Below are 21823 nucleotides of genomic sequence, written 5' to 3'. Positions count from 1 at the left end.
TCTGTGTTTACGTTTATAAACCCTACACAATAAGTAGAATAGTTCTTTGGAATGTGGAAATTTTATCCTTGTCACTAAGTGAATGTTTTTCATCTTCTTTTTATTCTTTTAGTATATTAGATTTTTTTTTCTATTTTGTTCTTTATTTTAAATGTTGTTTGTTTATACTGTTCAAGCTTGCCTAAGTATTGACATCATTTTAGTTGTTTAAGAGTTTTTTAGGTAGGCTATAAATTCCTTTTTACTTTCTGATACAATTTATTACGTTAGTTTAATGTCTACACATCTAATTGATTGAGTATTAGCTACAGGCAAACGCATAGATTTTTTTATTGTTATTGTTGTTTTCGGGGGGAGGGGTACATGGCAAACATAAGAAATATCGAAGGAAATCTCAATATTTAAGAGGAAGCCCCCCCCCCCCTGGCACGTGAGGCTTATTAGCTAGTATGCTTCTTTCCTTGTAGTTACTTATTCTTTTTCATTTGAGTGTAAATGTACATGCCAGTTATTCTAGTATCGATTCATCTTTTTCGGATAAATAAACAATTACAAAGGAATCCTTATTATTGGCCTCTACTGCACCAAAATATTTATGAAATTCATAGCAGTAAGTGAGGGAAGTATAGCAGACCAAATTGAGCTATTTTCACTACAGTAGATTTTGTATGTTGGGCATTTCCTTTGGTTTAAGACAGCCCCTTTCGCCTGCTATCTTTAGTTGACTTTTTTTTTACTGATATGCCAAAAATGTAGATTTGAGGGACGAAGTCAAAACCAAGTCTTTATTCGTAAGTTGTTAGATTAACATGTGGAACCAAGTGATGATTTATTTATTTTTGTTTTTATTTTCGGGTTTGACTGTGCAGTTTGATATTTAAATATTGTTACAGAGGTCGAACGAATATTGGAAAGGAATATGAGATGTTCCTAGTTCCATGTTCACAGTTTTTTTTTTTTTTTTTTTTTTTTTTTTTTTTTTTTTTTTTTTTTTTTTTTTTTTTTTTTTTTTTTTTTTTTTTTTTTTTTTTTTATAACCTGTCATCCTCCCCTTTACTTTGAATGTGTTGTCTTGAGCAGTATCGACTGTAGATATAAAATGGGAAAATCATTCATCGAGCATTTAGAATGTTCATCTTTTGTCAATTTTTTTTGCGCTTTATACCTAATCAAGTGTCTGTTTCTTATTTTAGATGATCCTCACTTTAGTACACTTGTATTGGAAGCAGAAGAAGCCATAGATCAAGGAATATATCCTGAAAGAATCTATCAAGGATCTAGCGGAAGTTATTTTGTTAAGAATACTTCACACGTGAGATTTCTACGGATTCTTTCTTCCTCTTGGCTTTTTTAAATGTTGTGTAACAATGTTGTTACAACAAAGCTCTGAATTTTAATGTTTGATTGAAAATAACTCTGTGAAAACAAATGTATTCTTTTCGGGGGTAATTGTATAAAATTAGTAAATAATTGAACGTTTAAATATATGCCAAAATTGTCCTAACTTTTTTTCACTGCTTCTCGTTCACTCTCTCAACCACAGGTATGGGCTCGTTTGCAACAGCATGATACAAGTTGCCAATTTAAAAACAGGAAGGCTATGGCAAATAATGGTATTTACACCAAGTGTCTGACAGACTGATGTTAACAGTATCCATGTTTAATTTGATAGTTGCGGGAGAAAGTCTACATTATTCAGATTCCTTTGAAGTTTACAATAGTTGTCAGAATCTGTGTAACTTATTGCAAAACAGATTTCATAGTCTTGAATGGTGTTATCTTGTACAATTCAAGTGCTAAGGTATTTTGTTGAGGTCACTTGTAGAAAACGGCCTGATTGAATTGTTAAACCCTTTTGGTAGGTAGTGGCATTTATTGGCTCTTGTTCCTAGTATTAACTACTGAGTCGGAAGAAGATGAAGATCTCGATGTTAAGGGACTAGCAAGGAAAAATTGCCCGAAACGCATAATCTTCAGAAAGTGATAACGTCTAAAATTTTGATCCTTAAAGACTTTCGGATTAATTAGAACGCACTTCGTTGGATCTGCTATTCTAAAGAGACTAGAATAGCATAGTTAAGACGAATATAATGTCCAATAAATATCCGCTTTTTCGTGCCAAACATCATTAATTTTATGTTTTTTCTTTGTCGTAATTAAAAAATGCTATTTTTCAAATTAGCAAAGAGCAACGTTAAAATTGAATATGAACAGAAACAATCATAAATATGAAGAATGCAAAGCTGAAACACCCCCTCCTCTAGGTCTTCTACTTACCAAATAGACGTGACGTGGATCGACTCCAGGGTGGGATTTTGAAAGGAATGATTCAGGAATAGGCTGATATTGAACTGGAGAATTTAGAATTCTCTAACGTTTGGAGATAGATAAAATGGTTATAAGAAAAAAAATTTGCGAAGTAGTGATAAGATATCATTGAGAGGAAAAATAAAAATCAAGATAAGAATATTAGCAGAGAAGCTTTAGACTTGGTAGAGGAGAGAAGAGTTTTGTGTAAATATTTTTTGATTGATATATCTTATAATAATAGTAGGAAAGTAAGGTAAGTAGAAAAAGAGAAAAAGCATTAAAGAAGAAATTAAAGACACGTGGAACGGCAGCATTGCGTATGATTGCTATTGACCTTGGCACAGCCAGACGGCATAATGGTAAGGAGTTGAATTGGCGTGTTAAGAAAAGTATCCATCCTGATTCTTATCAGTGACTATTAGCCTGAAATAGTTATATATGTTAGAAATAGGCTTGCTGTCTTGTTTTGTAGCGATAATAGCAACTATGTATCGGAGGGTGAAGTTTGTTGTGAAGATGATGGGGAAAGTTTCTAGACTGGTTACGTCTCATTTGGGTGTGAAGCAAATGTACTTTATCCCCAAAGCTTTTCTCCTTGTTTGTTAATGATTTAGAAAGTTTTATGAAAAATAATGGTGCCCCATTTGTATCTTTGGATTGGTTCAGGCTATCATGTATGTTATTTGCGGATGATATAGTAGTAGTGGTGGATAATAGGGAGAATCTTCAGAAGCAATTATAATTTAATAAAAGTTTATTTAGAAAAGAAGGATTTGGAGTTAAATGCTAAGAAGTCAGTAGTACTAGTATTTAGGAGCAAAGGAGAGGTTGATTCTGAGGTTGTTTTTAATTTTGGAAGAGTGATACTGGAGGTTAAAGAGGAGTTTGTTTATCCGGGTGTTAAGTTTAGTGCACTAAAGGGGATGTCTAGGCATGCGGAAGATTGTAATTTAAGGGGTAAAAGGTTAACAAATATGCTGTTGAGAAGTAATTTAGGTCAGCTAGCTGACATGCGAATTCAGAAAAGGGTGTTCCAGACAAAATTAGTTACTAGTCTACATTGGGGGTCGGAGGTTTGGGGTTTTCCTAAAGCCGCTAAGTTAGAAGTAGTTCAACTAAGATATTTTAAGAGAATGTTAGGCTTGAAGGATTCATTTAGTTCAGTGGTATTGAATAGAGATTTGGGGCTTTTCACAAGGAGTGGTAGATTGGTTAAAATGGTGAAATATTGGGAGAAAATAATTAGACTACCTAGAGTTCGGCTTCTTAAGTCAGCCTACTTGGAGAGTTTGAAGGACGGTAGACGGGATTCATGGGCAAATCAGGTCAAGAATATACTGGACATTTCGGGCCTTTCTGAGATGTGGAATGAAGGTAAAGGACCAGTGGATGGAAGCGTTTCAGTATGGAAGGAAGTTCAGCGAATCCTAAAGGACCAAGAAATCCAAGAGTGGCAAACTCAACAGGACCAATCGATGTCTTTGAGGTTTTACTCCCAAGCTAAAGAGTGTTGGGGAGAGGAAGTTCATTTTAAATTTGGGTTGAGTAGGGAGGACTTGAAGAATTTGGTGTTGCTAAGAGGAGATAGTTTAGATTTAGGTATCAGAAGGAAATATTTGGGAAAGTTTAGGCAGGCCCCTACTTTTGCCCTATGTGTGGCGGGGGGAATGAAAATTTAGTTCATTTTGTATCCGAGTGTGAAGAGCTGTCTGAGTTGCGGAAGGAATGTTTTGGACGAGTGTTGGGGAGTGAATGCCGGTTAAAGGAGCGAATGGCTGAGAGGAATGGATATGCTATTAAACAGTTGTGTAAGTTTCTTCGTTTAGGGATTAAGTATAGGGAATCATGTTTGAGGAGTTAGCTTGGTAAGAGTTTATTTACGGGTGTTTCTGAATTCATAAAGTGTTTGCAAGTTTGTTTGCTTGTTTAAGTTGTTTGCAAGTTTGTTTGCTTGTTTAAGTTGTTTGTAATTAGGTGTTTGTTTAAAGTTGTGTGTGTTTTGCTATGGCCTGCAGGCTTTAATGCAAATAAATCTTATCTTATAGAAAGTATTAAAAAGAGGCGAGCAGAAATATTGAAAATGTGTTAAATTAGCATAGAGCCGTGGGATTAGAATAGAAACTAGCGAAAAAAATGCTGATAATTGGGAATGGAATGTTGAAAGAACCACCTTGTCATTTTAGGAAGCAAATTAATTCCCTTTATTCAAAATATCATAATAGTTCAGTGCAGTAATCAGTGATAGATTAGAGTGATTTTCCTTAGAAGGAAGTTGCTTGTTGCATGATGATATTTATTAAACTGAGATATGCTACAGATTCACTTTTGAGAGAAGAACTGTGTGGTTTTAGGAAGGGCAAAAGATTGCATTATCCAAATTTCCATGCTTAGATTAATAATAGAGAAATGTGTCAATTATTCGACTCCTATGGTTCTAAGTTGTAGAGACTATGAACATGTATTATATTCAGGTGTAGAGAAGCTTTAGTGGTGGTTCTAGGAAAGTTTAGGACATATCAGATTAATATGTTAAAGGGATTAGTCCCATACACGAGAACAACGTCGCCGAAAAAATGCAGGAAGTAAGAGAAGTAATATGTTTGGCGTGCAATTGGCAGCTAAGCGGGGTTATTTTTTGTCCCCATTTATATGCATTATTTTGATGGACAATATCCTAAGGAAAACAGCAAAGGCAATCGGAGAATATTGTAAACATGGGAGTTGTAAAACTCCCTTGTCTCGTGATATACAGATGAATTTGAAATTCTTAGACAATTGTTTTTTTGCCAAATTCATGCATTTTTGAAGGTCCTCAGAGTTCGCGATGAGAAAATAGATTTTGAAATTAACGATAAAAAAAAGGTTAGTCTTTTAAATTAGGATTAAATGAAGATGAAAAATGACATTATAGAACGAAAAGACAGACAAGGTAAATAGCTTCACTGACTTATGTAGCATTAATTTTTCTGAACGGGGGATGCAGAGATATTTAAGGATTAGGTTAGCAAGGAGTATTTTTTTTGGCAGTTTAGAAAGTTTGGAAGAATAGGAAATTAGGTCTTCTAAGTAAGAATGGGATACTAGAAGCAATGCAATAACAACCGTCATATCTGACTCTGAAATATGGATATTTTCAAAATATTGAGAATGATATGCTAGATGCATTCCAGAAGAAATTCCTAAAGATTTTTGTAGTAACTCGTTAAAATGATCGTATCTCATGCAATCAATTATACATAAAAGTGATTTCATACCACTTATTATTAGAGTGGTATTTATTGGAGTGGCTTAACTGTAAATCCCTGAACAGATTGAGACGGAGGAGAAGCAAATATTAATGTATTGGCCTCGGGTGGATTGGTGCTGGATGAGTTTGTAGTTGGAGTAGTATTAGTATCGAAACGAAAGTTTTTTGAAAATTTTGTTCGAATTAAAGTATTTGTTTCCAAGTTTCTGGCCTGGACTTCACCATTTCAATTGCCTAATCGGACCTGACAACTCCCAGAAACCCTGTTAAGAGCTCTGCTTAATAAATCAACATAAAACATCGTATGTGTGTTAATTGAAACCAGAAACCTTGTAGAAAATCATTTTTAGCATAATGGTTAGACAAAGGGAGAGAGAGAGAGAGAGAGAGAAAGAGAGAGAGAGAGAGAGAGAGAAGATGGGTTTATTAATATAAATAAATAAAAATGGTTCGAAGCAGAGCTTGTTTGGGCTTACAACCCCAGTACACGTACAAATAAAAACAATACGAAAAAGGAGAGGAAAAAGAAAAGAAAAAGAAAAAAAATACTCAATCACCCTGCATTTCGATCGATTCAGGATTACATTTCAAAAAAGACAAAACAAAAAGAAACTAAAACCACCTGACCAGTATCGCTTAAACAAAATCAACATCTTGGGTCCACTTGTGGTCCACTCAACTATCAAAATCATGAATATCTAGGCAAAATAGCTTTAATTCTCGCCAGAATTCACGAGAATTATCCATGTTTCTCAAAATCGTTTGTAAACAATTCCATGCATGTGGTCCTAGATGCCAAATAGAAAATTGAGATCAACGGGTAATAGCAAGCGGACAACGAATTACATTAAACTGTCTCGTAAAATGTGTATGAATATCACTTCCTAATTCAAACATACTTTTAAAACATATTGGTTAACAATTTTGAAAATATTTATATATAAACAGGCTTCAATAAAAGTAATAAGTCCCGCTAAAGGCAAGATTTTGCAATCTATATATCTCTTTTGTACCGAGTCTTTAAAACCAACACCGCGTAACAGTCGAAGCGCTTTATTATGCAAAACTCGAATGTGATAGAGATGAGAAAAACATGTACTACCCCAAACAGAACAACAATATAGCAGATAAGAATGAATTAAGGAATAATACCGTGTTATCAAAATATCTCTTGGGAAAATGTGCTTCCACTTTCTTAAAATACCAACATTCCTAGCGTTTTCAAGACTAATATAATCTTACTATAATTCAAAATTAACTTATTAAGCTTCGTCCACTTTTGAACAAACTCCAGACAAGAACTAATATGACTCAGCAGCTGAATTCCTGTTTGTGCAGCTACAGCTAAATTAGTGTCATCGGCAAAGCTGGGAACAATTACTTTTTCTCCGTCACATCCAAATTCAAGATCATTCGAAATCATATTAAAAAACTCTGCAAAAATCATTTATGAAAACTAGAAATAACACGGGACCAAAAACAGATCCTTGCGATACTCCAAATTTAACATTACCGACTGAAGAAATGACATCCCCTAATTGCACGTATTGAGTTCTTTCTTTTAAAAACGAGGACAGTAATTCAAGAAATGGTCCTCTAAAACCACAATTTTCTAATTTGGCAATGAGTATAAAATGGTCGACGCAGTTAAAAGCTTTTATAATATCAAGAAAAACAGAAGCAACTTTCATACCATTATACAACGCATCACTCACTAAAGTTGTCAAAAATAAAACAGCTCAGTAGATAAACAATTCAACCATTCTTTTAACTATTAATTTTTCAAACAATCTGGATAATACTGGTAATACAGAAATGTGCCTATAATTTTCTAGTACATTTGTATCCCCGCCTTAATACAGAGTAATAACTTTTGCAATTTTAAGACAACTTGGAAACACTCCAGTCCTAAAACATTCATTAATTAAATACACTAAATGACCGCAAAAAACAGGGTAAATATACTTAAAAGTTTTAACTGTTACAAAATCAGAGCCTGAAGGTCCATTTTTCATATTTTTCATTGTTCCAGAAAGCGCCGAAGCACTGATTGGCTTCAAATATGTTGTAACATCACTTGCATTCACTAAATATTTTTGAAACTACGTTCTTGCTCAGAAATGACTATACTTTGTACCAAATCCTTCCCCACATTATTAAAATGACAGCACATTCTACCAGTAATTGTATTATCACCATCCAGAAATATACCATCATAATTAGGACTTATAATGGATTTTATAATTTGCCGTGTTTTTCTAGGGTTACCTTCACGAGATTTAACTTGATTACGATATTAATCAGCTTTGGCTTTACGTTGTAGTGTATTTATCTGGTTACTATAAATTTCATACACAAAGAGAGAGAAACAAAACAAAATATTAGTCTGAAGCAAATACAGAGTAAACTTTTCCGTTGGCTTTGGGGTTCGAATGCGACACTGCTCTGAATGGAAAATTGAGATATTAGATGCCTCTGTGGCTACCAAATTCTTTGTAGAATGGATTTTAAAAAGATGACAATAATATTAAAATTATTTGTTCGAAAGTGTTTGAAAGACGTTCAAATTCCATTTTTGATCTATTCTAACGTAAAATAATAATCAAAGAAAACATATCTGGGATTCGTTTCTATCCAATAAAGTAATATATGCATGAAACAGACCAATAAATTGTAAAATATCACTCTTAACTTAAACTTAAAATGTGTTTCGCATTTTATCGCGTGGAAAAATCTAAACAGAAACTGTATTTCAAACTCTAGTCTTCGAGGATATTTGGGAGGCTCTGACATTATTTTTCGTAGACTTTAATGTCAAAGCACTTAATTGACTCCACTTTTTATTTTGTCAAGGTCATTTTCAAAAAACAAAAATTAATACAGAAAAATGAAATAATACTATGTGAATTTTTCAGAAAATCAGTTTAATTATGGGTAATTGTTAATTATTCAGAACGCACTCAAGAATTTTCAGCTGCAAGATATGAGAAAAACCGGTTCAGCTATCTGTATTGGGAGACAATTAGCTTAGGCTCAATGGAAAAACTACGTTGTAGGTATATTTTAATTAAATATTTAATGTATATTTTTGGTATTTTGGTTAGGATGGGTATCTAATATAGTGCTTTCTAGGCGGCCTGCTTTCCATAATTTGGGCTGTAGTTCCCATATTTTTGTTTCTAAAGTATTATATTTCCATCATATTTTGGTATATTTCATTAGAATCAACTTAACTTAACGTCTTAAAGAGTGTTCTGTATAATTAACAAGTACCTATGTCTATAGTAAAATGCACTAAATTGCATTCTGAATGCTCACGCATGAAAGTAAAACTCGAAGATGCTGTGTGTTTTTCCACCTGGCAATTGAGCTCCACTAAACCAAAGTCGGCAAGTTTTCTTTTTTTCTAATTGATCCTTGTAATGAACTGATTTTTTTTTTAAAGAACTGGTGAGCTACTTGAGCATTAAAAATTTGCTTTTCAGTGCCAAAGATATTGGTCAGATGTCTAAATCGTGAATGAATATACTGTATGTTTGAAAAACAAACACAGCACAAGTGGGGAACTGAAATTTATGAAAAATACATGTTTTATGAAAAAGTGTTTAAAGAGGTGATCACTCTATCCTATCCATTTGGAAGCCTTCTAAATATGTTGGACTTTTATTATTAAATGAGTCAGCTATATGGTCAGATGTCTAAATCATGAATGAATAAACTGTTAAATGTGTTGGACTTTGATTATTAAATGAGTCAGCTAACTAAACTTTCTTGTATTTCAGAAAACTATAGCCGTTTTCAAACCCAAAGACGAAGAACCCTATGGTAGTCTGAACCCAAAGTGGACAAAGTGGTTACACAGACTCTGTTGTCCTTGTTTTTTCGGTCGCAACTGTCTCGTCCCCAATCAAGGTTACTTGTCGGAAGCTGGGGCATACATAGTGGACCAAAAACTAAGACTAGGTGTTGTACCAAAAACTAGGGTAAGGCTTTTTTCTTCTTCCATTTTTTCCCTCTTTTTGAAGCCAAATTATGAATTTAGAATGATCGATGTCCTCAGTTTAGTCGTTTAAATCGAGTTTTCTAGGAATTTATGGAAAGCAATTTTTGTCATATTTCACATCAAATAGAAAAATCATTTTTTTTTCTGTAAAGTAAAGCAGCTTGAGTGACTTTTACACTACGTACATAATTTTCTATGGTTAAATGGTTAAGTTTAACTACGCTTAGTGTAACCTTTCACACATAAGCAATACCTTTGACATTAGCATAATAAAAAAATCTCTCTCTCTCTTTCTCTCTCTCTCTGTCTCTCCTCTCTCCTCTCTCTCTCTCCTCTCTCTCTCTCTCTCTCTCTCTCTCTCTCTCTCTCTCTCTCTCTCTCTCTCTCTCTCTCTCTCTCTCTCTCTCTCTCTCTCTCTCTCTCGGGGGCTATGGGGACATTGCATCCCCGGAGGCATAAGTAAATTTTGATCAGTGATGAGAGAAAGGAGCTTCTAAAAAGGGTTAGGAGGGCCGGTCGCTCTCCAATAGCTCTTCAACATCCCCTGAGATTTTCAGTTATAGTTTTGTCGGCCCTAGTTTTATAGAGCCCTCTCGAGCGGAGAGGGCTGGGCATCCATGGAAGTATAGCTATTAGACCTTTTGACTAGTTCTAATAAAATGATTATTCCTAAATGTCGATCAGTATTCAGCAGGGAGACACCTAAAAAAGGCAATAAAAAGAGGGGCTGGTTGCCCTCTAATCTTTCTTATACCTCGAAAGATAAAACTTTATACCCTCAGTCGTTCTCTAGATATTGCTGATATTCCCTTTTACAACCAGCAAGCACATAGTTTGTTCTGATTGTGTTCAGCATCCCTCTCAACATTTCCTTGAAGTTTCACCTTGATACCCTAAGCTTTTTTGTAGACCCAGGATCAAAATCCCTTCTTTTCTAATATAAATTCTTATATGTTAAGAATGGGCAACTTGCATATACAGGGTCACCCAAAAAGATTCGAACCCATATTTTATTCGATAAAAAATCCATTTTTTAACAAATATCCTTTCTGTTGCAGGACATAAAAGGTGAACCTTTGGATGATCGTTTGCAGATATAGTTGCCCCAAATATGTCTTGGACCAATCAGCAGAAGATATCTCCCTGGAGACCTATTTGTGACAAAATCATACAGAGTGTACAAATTCAGTTTGGAAAACTTTTCAATTGTCGCAACTTATTTTGCGACGAATTTTTCCAAAATAGTTGTGGACTTATGTTCTAAAGCCACAGGAGGAACTTATTCAGACTGGAAAAAGAGGAAAATATTGCTGCAGTGAGGGACTCAGTAGGATGCAACCCTAGAAAAGCAGTACGTAGACACAGCCAAGAACTCGGAATGACAAGGGAGTCACTGTGGCGTGTTCTCACGTTTAATTGGACAGTGTAGTCCTTCACTACAGCAATGTTTTCTTCTTTCCTTGCACTCTCTTTCCTGCCTGAATAAGTTCCCCCTGTGGCTTTAGAAATAAGTCCACTACCGTCCCATGCTCACTGAATTTCATAACCCAAGTAATAATCGTGATTTTGGTGGAAAGTTGAGACAATGGAAGTTTTCGAATCTGAATTTGTACACTCTGGTATGATTTTGTCGCAAAAAAGATCTCCAGGGAGAACATCTCCTGCTGATTGGTCCAAGACATTATTGGGCAACTATAGCTGCAAACGATCGTCCAAGGTTCACCTTTCATGTCCTGCAACAGAAAGGATATTTGAAAAAAAAATGGATTTTTATCAAATAAAATATGGGTACGGATCTTTTTGGGTCACCCTGTAGTTCTTGCCCCAGAGGGGAGGGTGTGTTTGGAGGCATAGCTATTTGACCTTTGAAGCATTTTCAAAATAAAAATATTTCGTCTCAAAATTTTGATTTGATGCATTTGGGGAAAAAAGTGTGGGGGGGGGGGGTTGCTGTCATCCCAGAATTTCGATTTTCAATCGAACGAGCCTCCTCCAAACTTCGTACGGCCCCCTCATCCATAAAAACTTTACATAACAACGGACACTTCTGCATAACTTACAACCCTTGCCCTGGGTTGTAAGGGGTTTTGTTAACCCTATTAACATAGTTATATAATCTTTGAACTATTTTGAACAAAATGATTATCTCAAAACTATAATCAGGTGCATTTGGGGAAAAGAGGGTGTGGGGGGGGGGGAATTTCTCTCTGGTCACTTTTGACTCTTAAAAAGAGCATAAGAACTTCCATTTTCCAATTGAATGAGCCTTCTCTGAAGTTTATACGACCACCCTTTCCATTTGAAGTGCCTTTGGAAAAAATAATAAAACATTGGAGCCTAATGGCTCTTTACTATAGGAAACCTTTTAGTGTTAATTCTTTTTTTCTTTTCATTCTTCATTTAAAACAAAAAGGGTATTGAAAGGGAATACAAATCTTTAGGAGCGCACTTAATCCTCTATCGCTATTAAAGGTGTAAGGAACCCCTTTGAATTTGTTTTTGTTTTGACAAAAAAGTCTTCAAATTAGTTTTTATGATGTGTTGCAAGTGAAGAAGCCGCCAACTCCAGTCACTCTATCTATCTTTTGCTTTAGGTTGTGAAGTTAATTAGCGAAACATTTCATTATTCTCGAATAATTAGAGAGAAGGCTCATGCAAAACAAGCTATTTATGACAAGTTCCCTGCTATTGGTAGACGATTCAACCGACTGACGCTTCCACCTAAGGTAAAAGTTGTAGGATATACATTTGCTTAATCAAGTGCTCAATTTTTTCTCATATTTTAATCCTTTTGTCTTCCAAACATTAAGTTAATTTTTGATCAGGTATATTTTAAACACGGGGCTCGAAATTTTTTTTAGTAATCCAGGCAACTTTTTTAATTTCCAAATAATTCCAGAACACCCCATTTCTTCCGTGACCTGACTGTCAAGTTAAAACTTTGCAAATGATCGCTTTAAGCACTACCCAAAGAAGAAACAACGGATCGAGTTAAATACTACTACCAATTACATACTCACAAAGAAATAAGATTAAATACCAAAGATTAAGTTTCGTGTCCCTAGTATTTGGTTCTCATGCCTTAAACGGATATCAGGTTGAATTGTGCAGGATGAACGGCAGCCACCGATGGAATTTTATAAGTATATGTGGGAATGAGTTATTAAAGCCCGCAATTGTTAAAAGTTTTGATTTTCTAAGTTGTTAAACTTTGGATTTTTATTTTGTTTCAAAACTTGAATTCTCGTCGCTGTATTTTTCAGAAGTTCTGATAATTAAGCTTTATGTTTTCAAACGTGAAATGTTGAATGAACTCGGTGTGAGACCATAAAATATATTTTATATCTAAGCATCAGTTTTTGATCTTTCTTGTGGACTTTTCTGATTTCCCTCTTTACTTCATTTCCATTTTTGAGAAAATCATGTTTGCCGTCTGAAAGGAAAGTCTAGCCAATGACAGGTTTTGTTCTAGAACTAATCCGTGTGTGCGAAAGATTGAATTTATTCGTCTAATTGCATGGTGGATAACATAATGAACTAATTTGACATAAAAAATTAGGATATATGAAGAGAGTAACGGGCTTTATAGATGGGGCTGTTGAGCTACCGGCAGTTGAAGAAGTGTCGGTTTAAGGGGGACTGGGCACTCCAAAATCTATGATAGATCATTCAACGGGGGAAATAATATTTGGCTCTTCTATGGGTTTGGTTTTTAGCGCTGTTTTAGGTTTTACTGTTTCCTCTATTGTAGTTTATTCTGTTGGCTCTTGCTCATATTCTGGTAATAACTCTTCTCTAGACTCTGTAGCAGTGACCTAACGAGCTCAACTCGTGCCCATAGTAAAATAGCTTTTTAGTCCCCTTCCCACAAACCACATAATATTATATGTTAAATATGCTTGCAAATTAATAAATAAAGTGAACTAATTAAAGTCATAGCCTCAAGCTAGGCTTTAAATTTTGATAAAAAATATAATTGAGAAAACAAGACTAGGTTTTGAAATGTACATGATCATCTAGAACTAGTTCAAAATATATGAATTATTTATTTTAGGCATGTATAAAGAAATATTTAAAAAAGACGCAGTTTTAAAACAATAAAAAAGTAAATATTTATTATCTCTAAGGAGAGACATATATTTAATAATAATTTGTTGATGATACATTAATAAAAGTAATTACTGTTAATAAATTTTCTTTGCTTTTGATGAAGTAAATTTTTTAATAGTATCATCAAACTTGATCATTTCAATTTCTTCTCTTTCCACACTTAAAAATTGCTAGGTCACTTTGGCGATCTTGCCGTATATTTGAATATGCGCTCCTCCCTCAACAGGGGCGGATCCAGCCTCTCGTTCTAGGGGGGGGCGATTCTTACCGAAAAGAGTGGGGATAGTGTCCTTTTTGTCGGCCACAAGGCTGTCTTTATTTTTCACGTTTTAAGTTTCCCTGGTGGTCTCTTGTTTAACGAAAATGTGGTTTTCATATATTACAATAATGATTACAAAAACTGTACTTGATCAACTGACAACTGTTTACAAGCAAAATTCAAGCTTCCTGGCTCCACTGTTCGCAAACCTGTCGATTACTCTGTCAATGCTGATATCGATGTTGCGGTGCACATTAAGGAGGGCCAAACCACTGAGTCTAGTTTGCCCCATCTGTGCCCTGAGCCAGGTTTTCAGTTTGCGTAAAGTTGAGAAGCTACGCTCGGCACATGCCGAGAGATATAGAAATATCAAGAAGTGAGCTGACATAAGGATATAGGTGTCTGTCACATTCCTTGGCAGTTTCTTCCACTGAACTAGGAAAAATTCCTCCTTCTCTCTTAACTCGAAGCCATCTACTTCTCCACACATGCACCTCTGCCAAAATAAGTGTTGCCCTGGTAGACGACACGGTTAAGCCAATAAGTTGACCGTACATGCTAGAGATCTCTTTGACAGAAGATTGCAGCAAATCATCAGTACAATTCACAATATTTGATGGCAGCAGTACGGTTAACCGGAAAGATTTCAGCGTGTCTCTTGAGAATCGGCTCTTTAAGTCACTTATAACTGAGTCGGGCGTAGGTATAAAAACAACACGTCGATAATATTCTTCAGGCGTAGTATGAGGAGAATTATTTCGATAAGCCTGTCTTTGTGTAATCCTTGGAACTTCAACAGCCAATTGGATTTTATCTGACAATTCTTTTACTTGCTCGAATACTAATGCGAACTCTTCGTCATACGTTTCCCATCGCTTTGCTAGAACATCCAAAACACCGGAAACGTGGCCATCGGCAGCGCCCAAGTCCAAAGTCTTCTTCTGGAATAGCCGACTAAGAGGCAAGCTTAGAGCGCAAATACTGTGTAGACATTGAAGGGAAACCACGAATTTCGCACTGTGTAACGCTGTGACAAGCGTCTTTGCCTTCGGAGCGGTCACTGATTCACTCCAGTGACTAATGTGTTCCAAAGCCTGGAAGATTTTTGGAAGTTCGGACACAAACTGCATAAGTGACCCGTGTCGCTCGATCCACCTCGTCTCGCCGATTCCCGTGAGCTGAGCTTTTAGAATCTTATTCAAGACGTAATTTCTCTTCGCAGATGCATTAAAAATGCAGCAACTTCTTTTATAATGCCTATGGCATTTCTGATGCTCGACACAACTGAGCTTCTTGACAAAGAAAGGTTCAGAACGTGGTTAAAGCAGGGACAACGAGACGCATTTTTAGCTTTTTTCTGAATTTCAACTACAGCACCACAGTTATTTGATACCATCATTGCACACCCATCCGTACTGATTCCAACACAGTCGAGTAAATTCAAACCCATTTCTTCTAAAAGGCTTAGAACTAGCTGGCCAATCACTTTTCCTTTGACAGTTGGCTCTTTGTCTGCAGTGGAAGGTTCAAAGGTGGCATGATGAACGTCAACAAAACCTATGAAGTCCCCGCGTCTATGGTTATCGGAGGCATAACAGAGAGCTAAACTAAGTTGCGATGAATGGACACATCTGTTGTCTCATCGAAAATGATGCTGTAATACCTTGCTGACTTTACTCTTTCTAGAATGACACCTATACCTTCTTTCGCACAACAGTCAATCAACTGGTTTTGAGTTGTTTTGCTGATGTAGGTAGATTTTTCCTGATGTTTTCAGTTGTTCCTTTAATTTACTGTTGCCACTTTCAGCACGATAATGTAGTAGTTCTTGGAAGTTTCCTTCATTGGAAAGCGGCATGTCATCCAAGTTTAAGCTGCCATCATCCCGATGGCTTCTCACTGGAATATTCTGCCTTCCTAGAAATATGATTGATTCCAGAATCGGCTTAAGCCTCTCTCGGTTTTCTGTTACTTGCTTCATTCGCTGTTCATTGACGCGATTATTTACAGATTCGTGCGGAGAATGGTAGGCTCTTAGAAATGACTTTCCACCCTTTACTGCGTCATGATGGTACTGGGAAGTATCATGTACTGTCAGGTCTCCATCTTTTCCCAGTAACTTAGCAAATTTTGTGACAGGCTTTGTCACCAGCTTTTGTAGGGGAACCTGTCTGTTTAAAACCCCGCTAGCCCCATTTACAAAAAGAGGGCAGTATTTGCAAAAAAAGGCTTTTCTGGGCAGCAGAATATACAAGCCAGTGGAAACTCTGCAAATGAGATTCGTTCAAGTAGGGGAGACCGGGGCGCCTTCGGTCACTTTTTCGATTACCAGCCACCAAGAATTTTACGTTCGTTATTTTGAAAAATCTTGCTGAACGCAGGGAAGAGCAACGTTTGATCTACCAAATCTATTTTGTAGTTTTCTTAGAACTCAACCGGATTGTAAGAAAAAAGTGATCCCGCTGAAGCCCCATTTTGACCGGAGGTGCCCCCAACCCGGGGCACCTTCGGTCGGGCTTGGGGCACCTTCGGTCAGCCTTGCAATTATACGAATTACCTCCGTTGTCCTGTCTTTAGATGGCTAAATATACAAAGCTTACTTATGTCTTCGTTTATTGTTTGTAAAAATAAGCCAAAGTAACAAAATCACATCATTTATTACTGTCGGAAGGAAATTTTCGACATCACTTTTGATACAGAGGCAGAGATGGTTGAGTTCAGCGACTTCACTTTTCAGCGGAGACTTGGAAAAAGTGAAAAATCGACGTCGCTGAACTCAATCATCTCTGCGACACGTGCCGTACCCCCACTTCTGCTAGGAATGGGCAATTTCATCTTAACATCCGCCAAATTGACATAGCTTTCATCCACTACTTGTGGGAAAAAAAACTTGCTAGAATCACTGTCCTTTCTGCGAAGGAAACTTACAAAAACTTCACTGTTATCTTTTTCTTTGACGAATCCAACGTAGTGCAGTGAACTGTTCTTGCCTTCGAACTCCACCAACACATAGTCGCCAATACTAAGGGTCCCCAGTGCAAGTGGCTCAGTTAGCTCGTCATCACCGATATGTAGACTATCATCCGTGTCATCATCCAGATGAACTGAAACAACAGATTCTTCATCAGTCGACTGATCGCACAAAGACGTTTGCTGCTTCCTCTTCTGACCCTTGCTTTTCGTTTGACTTGTTGGCTTCTTCATATTTTTTTTCAGCAATCTTGCTTTTGCTTTTGCATCTTTCTCATCTTGCTTTGCTTTCTTAGCCATCATAGCAGCTTCAATTTTATCTTTCTCTGGTGTGTCTGTCAAAACTCTCGATGCACCCTTTTTCCTTCCGCCCCTATTGCTCTGTTTCCTTAGCAATGCCTTTGGATACGGTCGGACATCTTCGGGGGTCAAAGCATTAGAGTAACGAATCTCTGCAGCTGGTGTTGCCGGTGCAGTTGACGGTGACGGGCAAGGATCTAGTAGATCCGATACTGGTGGTTTTCTCTCTGTTGCTGATGGGCACGGCTCTGCCTTAGGACGGTCGCTGACAGACGCAGCATAAAAATCCTCATCAGAAAAAGCATTGCGGTTGAAGGGCCAAATGCCAGGCTTCGAAAACCCAGAAATGATGTTGTTCATGGTCAGTGCATTTGGATAAGCATTTCCTACAAGCTGGGCAATATGGGTGATCTGGATCCTCTGAAACGGATTTGAAGTCATCCAATCATGAAATGCTCTTTTCAAAGCAGACTTCAGTGGTCCATAGATAGTAATATCTAGAGGCTGAAGACGATGACTGCAGTGGGGTGGGAAGGATAGTAAAACAATGCCATTTGCACGGGCGTACATGATAACGTCAAGACCGATGTGGCTCTCATGGTTATCGAGCAATAAGAGGACCGGGCTGTCCTTGGGATATCGAACTTGTTTCTTGAAATGCTGTATCGCCTCGTAAAACAATGTTGCAGTCATCCAACCAGTTGTTTGGGCTAGGCCGAGACTTCCTGCAGGGGCCCCAAACATCATATGATCCTTGAACTTTGCTCTGGGGAATACGAAGACTGGTGGCACGGTTCCACCAATAGCATTGACAAAGCAACAAACAGTAACAAGTTCACCCCTTTCAGCTGTGGTAACCTGACCAACCTGCTTGGTACCGGTTTGTGCTATCACCTTGGGGCTGTCAAGTACAGTTGTGACCCCCGTTTCGTCACAGTTCCAAATGCTTTCTCCTGTGAATTTGTATTTGTGCAGGACAGCCTCCAAGTTGTCAAGGAATCTGTCAACATTAGCACGATTGAAGCTCGAGCTGCGAGCTAAGCTAGTTTTCTCTGGCTTTCTGAGAGACAAATCACCTTGCCTTATCATAAAGCCCTTCATCCAGTCTGGCCCAGCCATCTGTGCTTCTTCCCAGTTGTGAGGAACTTTCGTATCTAGTCTTTTTGCATAATCATATGCAAACTTTCGTGTTTGCATCAGGGTCATACCATAATGGACTTTCGAACAATGTTTCAAATAAACAGCAAGCTGGCCCTCTTCATTGGCCGTGAAAACTTTTGCAGTTGACAGTCTCTCTTTTCTTGTCGGAAGAAAAGCACTATTGAATGTGCCACCACTAGAGGTTCCAGAATTAGAGACCCCAGCTTGAATAGGCACTGGTATGCCCCCTTGCTCTTGCTCGCGTAGTTCTTTTGCTCGGCGAACGTTGTCGATAAGGGTTGATTTCGGTATTCCGAAAGCTGTTGCAGTACTACGAATTGAAGCTTTGTCCATCAAAACTTTGGAAACAGCAATGTTCATAGCCTCATCTGACACACCCTTCGGGCGTTTTGGAACTCTGTTCCGAACCATAACCAATGATCTGGAAGAAACAATGAAATTAAGACTTACCGAATTGGGCAGTGTAAAAATGACCTACAGTAAAAGAGAAGACACAAACGAACTTATTTCCGGCGTAATAAGTTCGTGGAACTTAATAGCACGACCCAACAAGCGTCAAAGAAAATGCACTGTGGCCCGAGCGCGTCATTTACAGGCTTCATTTCTTTTGGACACACTCGCTGATGCAGCGGAATATCACTGCCCTTCTCTCGTTCTGAAAGTAACAAACTCTTTTGGTACACCTCACTTTAGTTCTATGCTGGGAGCATCAATGTTAACCACAATTGAATTGTAGAGAGACCTATCTTTAACTTAAAACTGGTAAGGTTACGTTATTCATCAGGTTGGGGTGCCTCCGGTCAGCGACCGAAGGTGCCCCGTCGTGGACTGACCGAAGGTGCCCCAGCCGCCATTTTGTCAAACTTATTTTCTGACCCGAAAACAGAGAAAGATTTCTCCTTAGAAATACCACTATCTTCTAGTCCTATCATTTCTATGTGTATACAAATTTAATCATCGAAATCCATGCCAAACAGAAGGGGAAGGCTAGGTTCAAACAGAAGTAGAGAAACTTACTTTTCGCAAAAAAATGGTACGAAACTCTCTCCAGCTAAACTGGCTGAAGCTAACTGAGGGAAATTTTCTTCGGACATCCGCCTTGGATAAACAACCTCCCCAGTGCCATCTAGCATAAAAATACGTAAACTCAAAATGAGTTATTGGGGGTGACCGGAGGCACCCCGTGACCGAAGGCGCCCCGGTCTCCCCTACCCTTTTTCGTCTCCCCCGCTTTAAATGAACAGAATACGGCATTTGGCATCCAATCGGGAGTTTCCATGGCCTCTCCGGAAGCTCGCACTTTATTCGGTCGTCAATGGCATGTATTGTACCGATGTATTGTGGATCCCAATATCGTTTTCCGGAAACAGGGTAGGGGGTGGGGGTGTTGCTGGATGATCACTCTGAACGCTAACGGGGTTAACAGAAGATTGCAAAGTATTAGGAATTTGCCCGTGTTCGCCATTTCTAACAGAACTAATTGAAGAGCTACTTGTAGTTACAGTTACACTTTCCATTCTGCGAGACTTTGAAATGACAAAGCTGTCAATCGTCTTTTGTCCGTTTTTTCCCGACATCAATATCGCTTAAACGACGAAAATCCTCGTGACACAGGCACATTCAAATTTCATTATACACTGGAACAAAATGTTTGTTTTGACACTTCAGGTCCGGTTGCAACCCCACCCGCTTCCAATGTTTACATCGAACAGGGAGGCGAGAACTAGCTAAAATTTTCCGGGTAAACTGTTGCTATGCTATGAGGTGACAAAAATTACTCGAGGCTAGCTTGATAGTGGAAAAGCTGTGGAATGAACGTAATGTAAAAAGGTTTTATAGTCTAGTTACAGTAATTAGAACATGCGTTAATGCAGACTTCCGTAAGTGCAGTAAAAACAAAATTACAGCCCTCTAGGGGGGGGGCGATCGCCCCCCTCGCCCCCTGGATCCGCCCCTGTTCCTTAATACCTTGCTCATTACGATAAAAAAGGATTTGTACTCAAAGAAAGCTTTTTATTCTGATAAACGGTCCTTGCCTTTCAGGAGGAATTCTTAAAAAATTTGGGGAAGGAGTAGCCCCATCATATACAGAACGATCTCTGTTCGTATTGAGTTTTTACTCCTTATTTTCAGCTGAAAAAAATTCTTTTTTTTTATAGTTAATATCTGATTGTTTTTCAAGTAAAGCCAGGAAATCCGTGTTTCCGTCCATTGAAAGTCCCCGCCCACCACGAAAATTCCTCTATCTAAAGTATCTCTCAGATAAACTCCTACCGAGACTATTCTATCTTCGGTGAAAATACCCATTGAACCCCCCCCCCCCCCCGTCGTAACTGAAAATTCCCCAGATAATTCCAACCCTACTGAAAATTTTCTTCGGACAATCCCCCAGGATCATTTACACATGCGACATTGAGCTGCCGAAGAGAAAGTAAGACCTATACTTACCAATAACAAACACTATATGTAAGTAATGGGTAAATTTCATAACTTACATCCTTTCCCTAGTAGCCGTGAGGGTTCTTTCATCCCCAGAGCCATAAGTTGTTGGGTCTTTCATCTATGTTGAACAAAGTGGCAAAATTTTGCCAACAAATGAAAAATTTAGATCGGATGGCTATCTCGAAATCCAGCTTTGGGAAAAGGGAGCGTGGGAGGGGAGCTAGTTACCCTCCAATCTTTTTTGTCGCTTAAAAAAGGCACTAGAAATTTTAATTTCCCTTTGAATGAGCCCTCCCATGGTCTTCCAAGACCATTGGTTTGACACGATCACCCCCTGGAGGAAAAAACTAACATGTATCCGTGATCTTTCGGCTGGCAGAAAATACAAATCCACATTTTCGCAGATGGGAGTTTGAAGCCTCCACACCAGAGCTCTCTGATGCGTCAGATATGATAGGGTGATTTTAATTTGGATTTCTTGACTTTTTGGGAGTATTAACTCCCCCTTCCCCTCCCCTTTTTTGAAACTTTGGCAAATTTTCTTAGGACCGTAGCTTTTGATGGGTAAAAATTTAACGAATTTTATATATTGGAATCAGAAAATAAGCCAATTTTTTTATATGTCTGTTGATTTCAAGTTTTTGTTTTCTAGAGTTTTAGTTACTATTGGGTGAGCTCTTAGGCTCTTGATGGGCTCCTATAACCCTAGGGTGATACACTTAATCAACATAAACATAATGTTATTTTAGAACGATTTAGTGTCCCTTTTCAAAGCTAAAGTGACTGGAGGACAACTAGCCCCCCCCCCCAACCCCCTACCCTGCCCTCTTTTAGGGCGATTGTGTACGACTAGGCTTTTAGGAGGAAAAGGGGCATGTTTGATCATGGGTGTGTTATTTTGAAACTATCAAGGATGGATCTCTGGTTTAAGATCAGGAAGATGTTGGGGGACCTGGAAATGCAAGTACCTGGGCTATAGGGAACCAATGCACAAGAAAATTTTTTTTTTTTGGACTCGAAC

General features: G+C 37.8%; 1 protein-coding gene across 4 annotated transcripts in view; it reads left to right on the top strand.

The window, feature by feature from the left end:
* The window catches only part of LOC136029544 (phosphatidylinositol 4-kinase type 2-alpha-like), a 105584-nt gene that overhangs the window by 57596 nt on the left and 26165 nt on the right, over positions 1 to 21823 (top strand). For all 4 annotated transcript variants that reach the window (XM_065708042.1, XM_065708017.1, XM_065708034.1 and 1 more), the window contains exons 4-6: positions 1194 to 1312; positions 9340 to 9540; positions 12155 to 12286. In XM_065708042.1, coding sequence (XP_065564114.1) covers positions 1194 to 1312; positions 9340 to 9540; positions 12155 to 12286 — 452 coding nt within the window. The remainder of the gene's footprint in view (positions 1 to 1193; positions 1313 to 9339; positions 9541 to 12154; positions 12287 to 21823) is intronic.

Source organism: Artemia franciscana, chromosome 1 (assembly GCF_032884065.1).
Source record: "Artemia franciscana chromosome 1, ASM3288406v1, whole genome shotgun sequence".
Taxonomy (NCBI): Eukaryota; Metazoa; Arthropoda; class Branchiopoda; order Anostraca; family Artemiidae; genus Artemia; species Artemia franciscana.
This window is presented reverse-complemented; position numbering and strand designations above follow the sequence as displayed.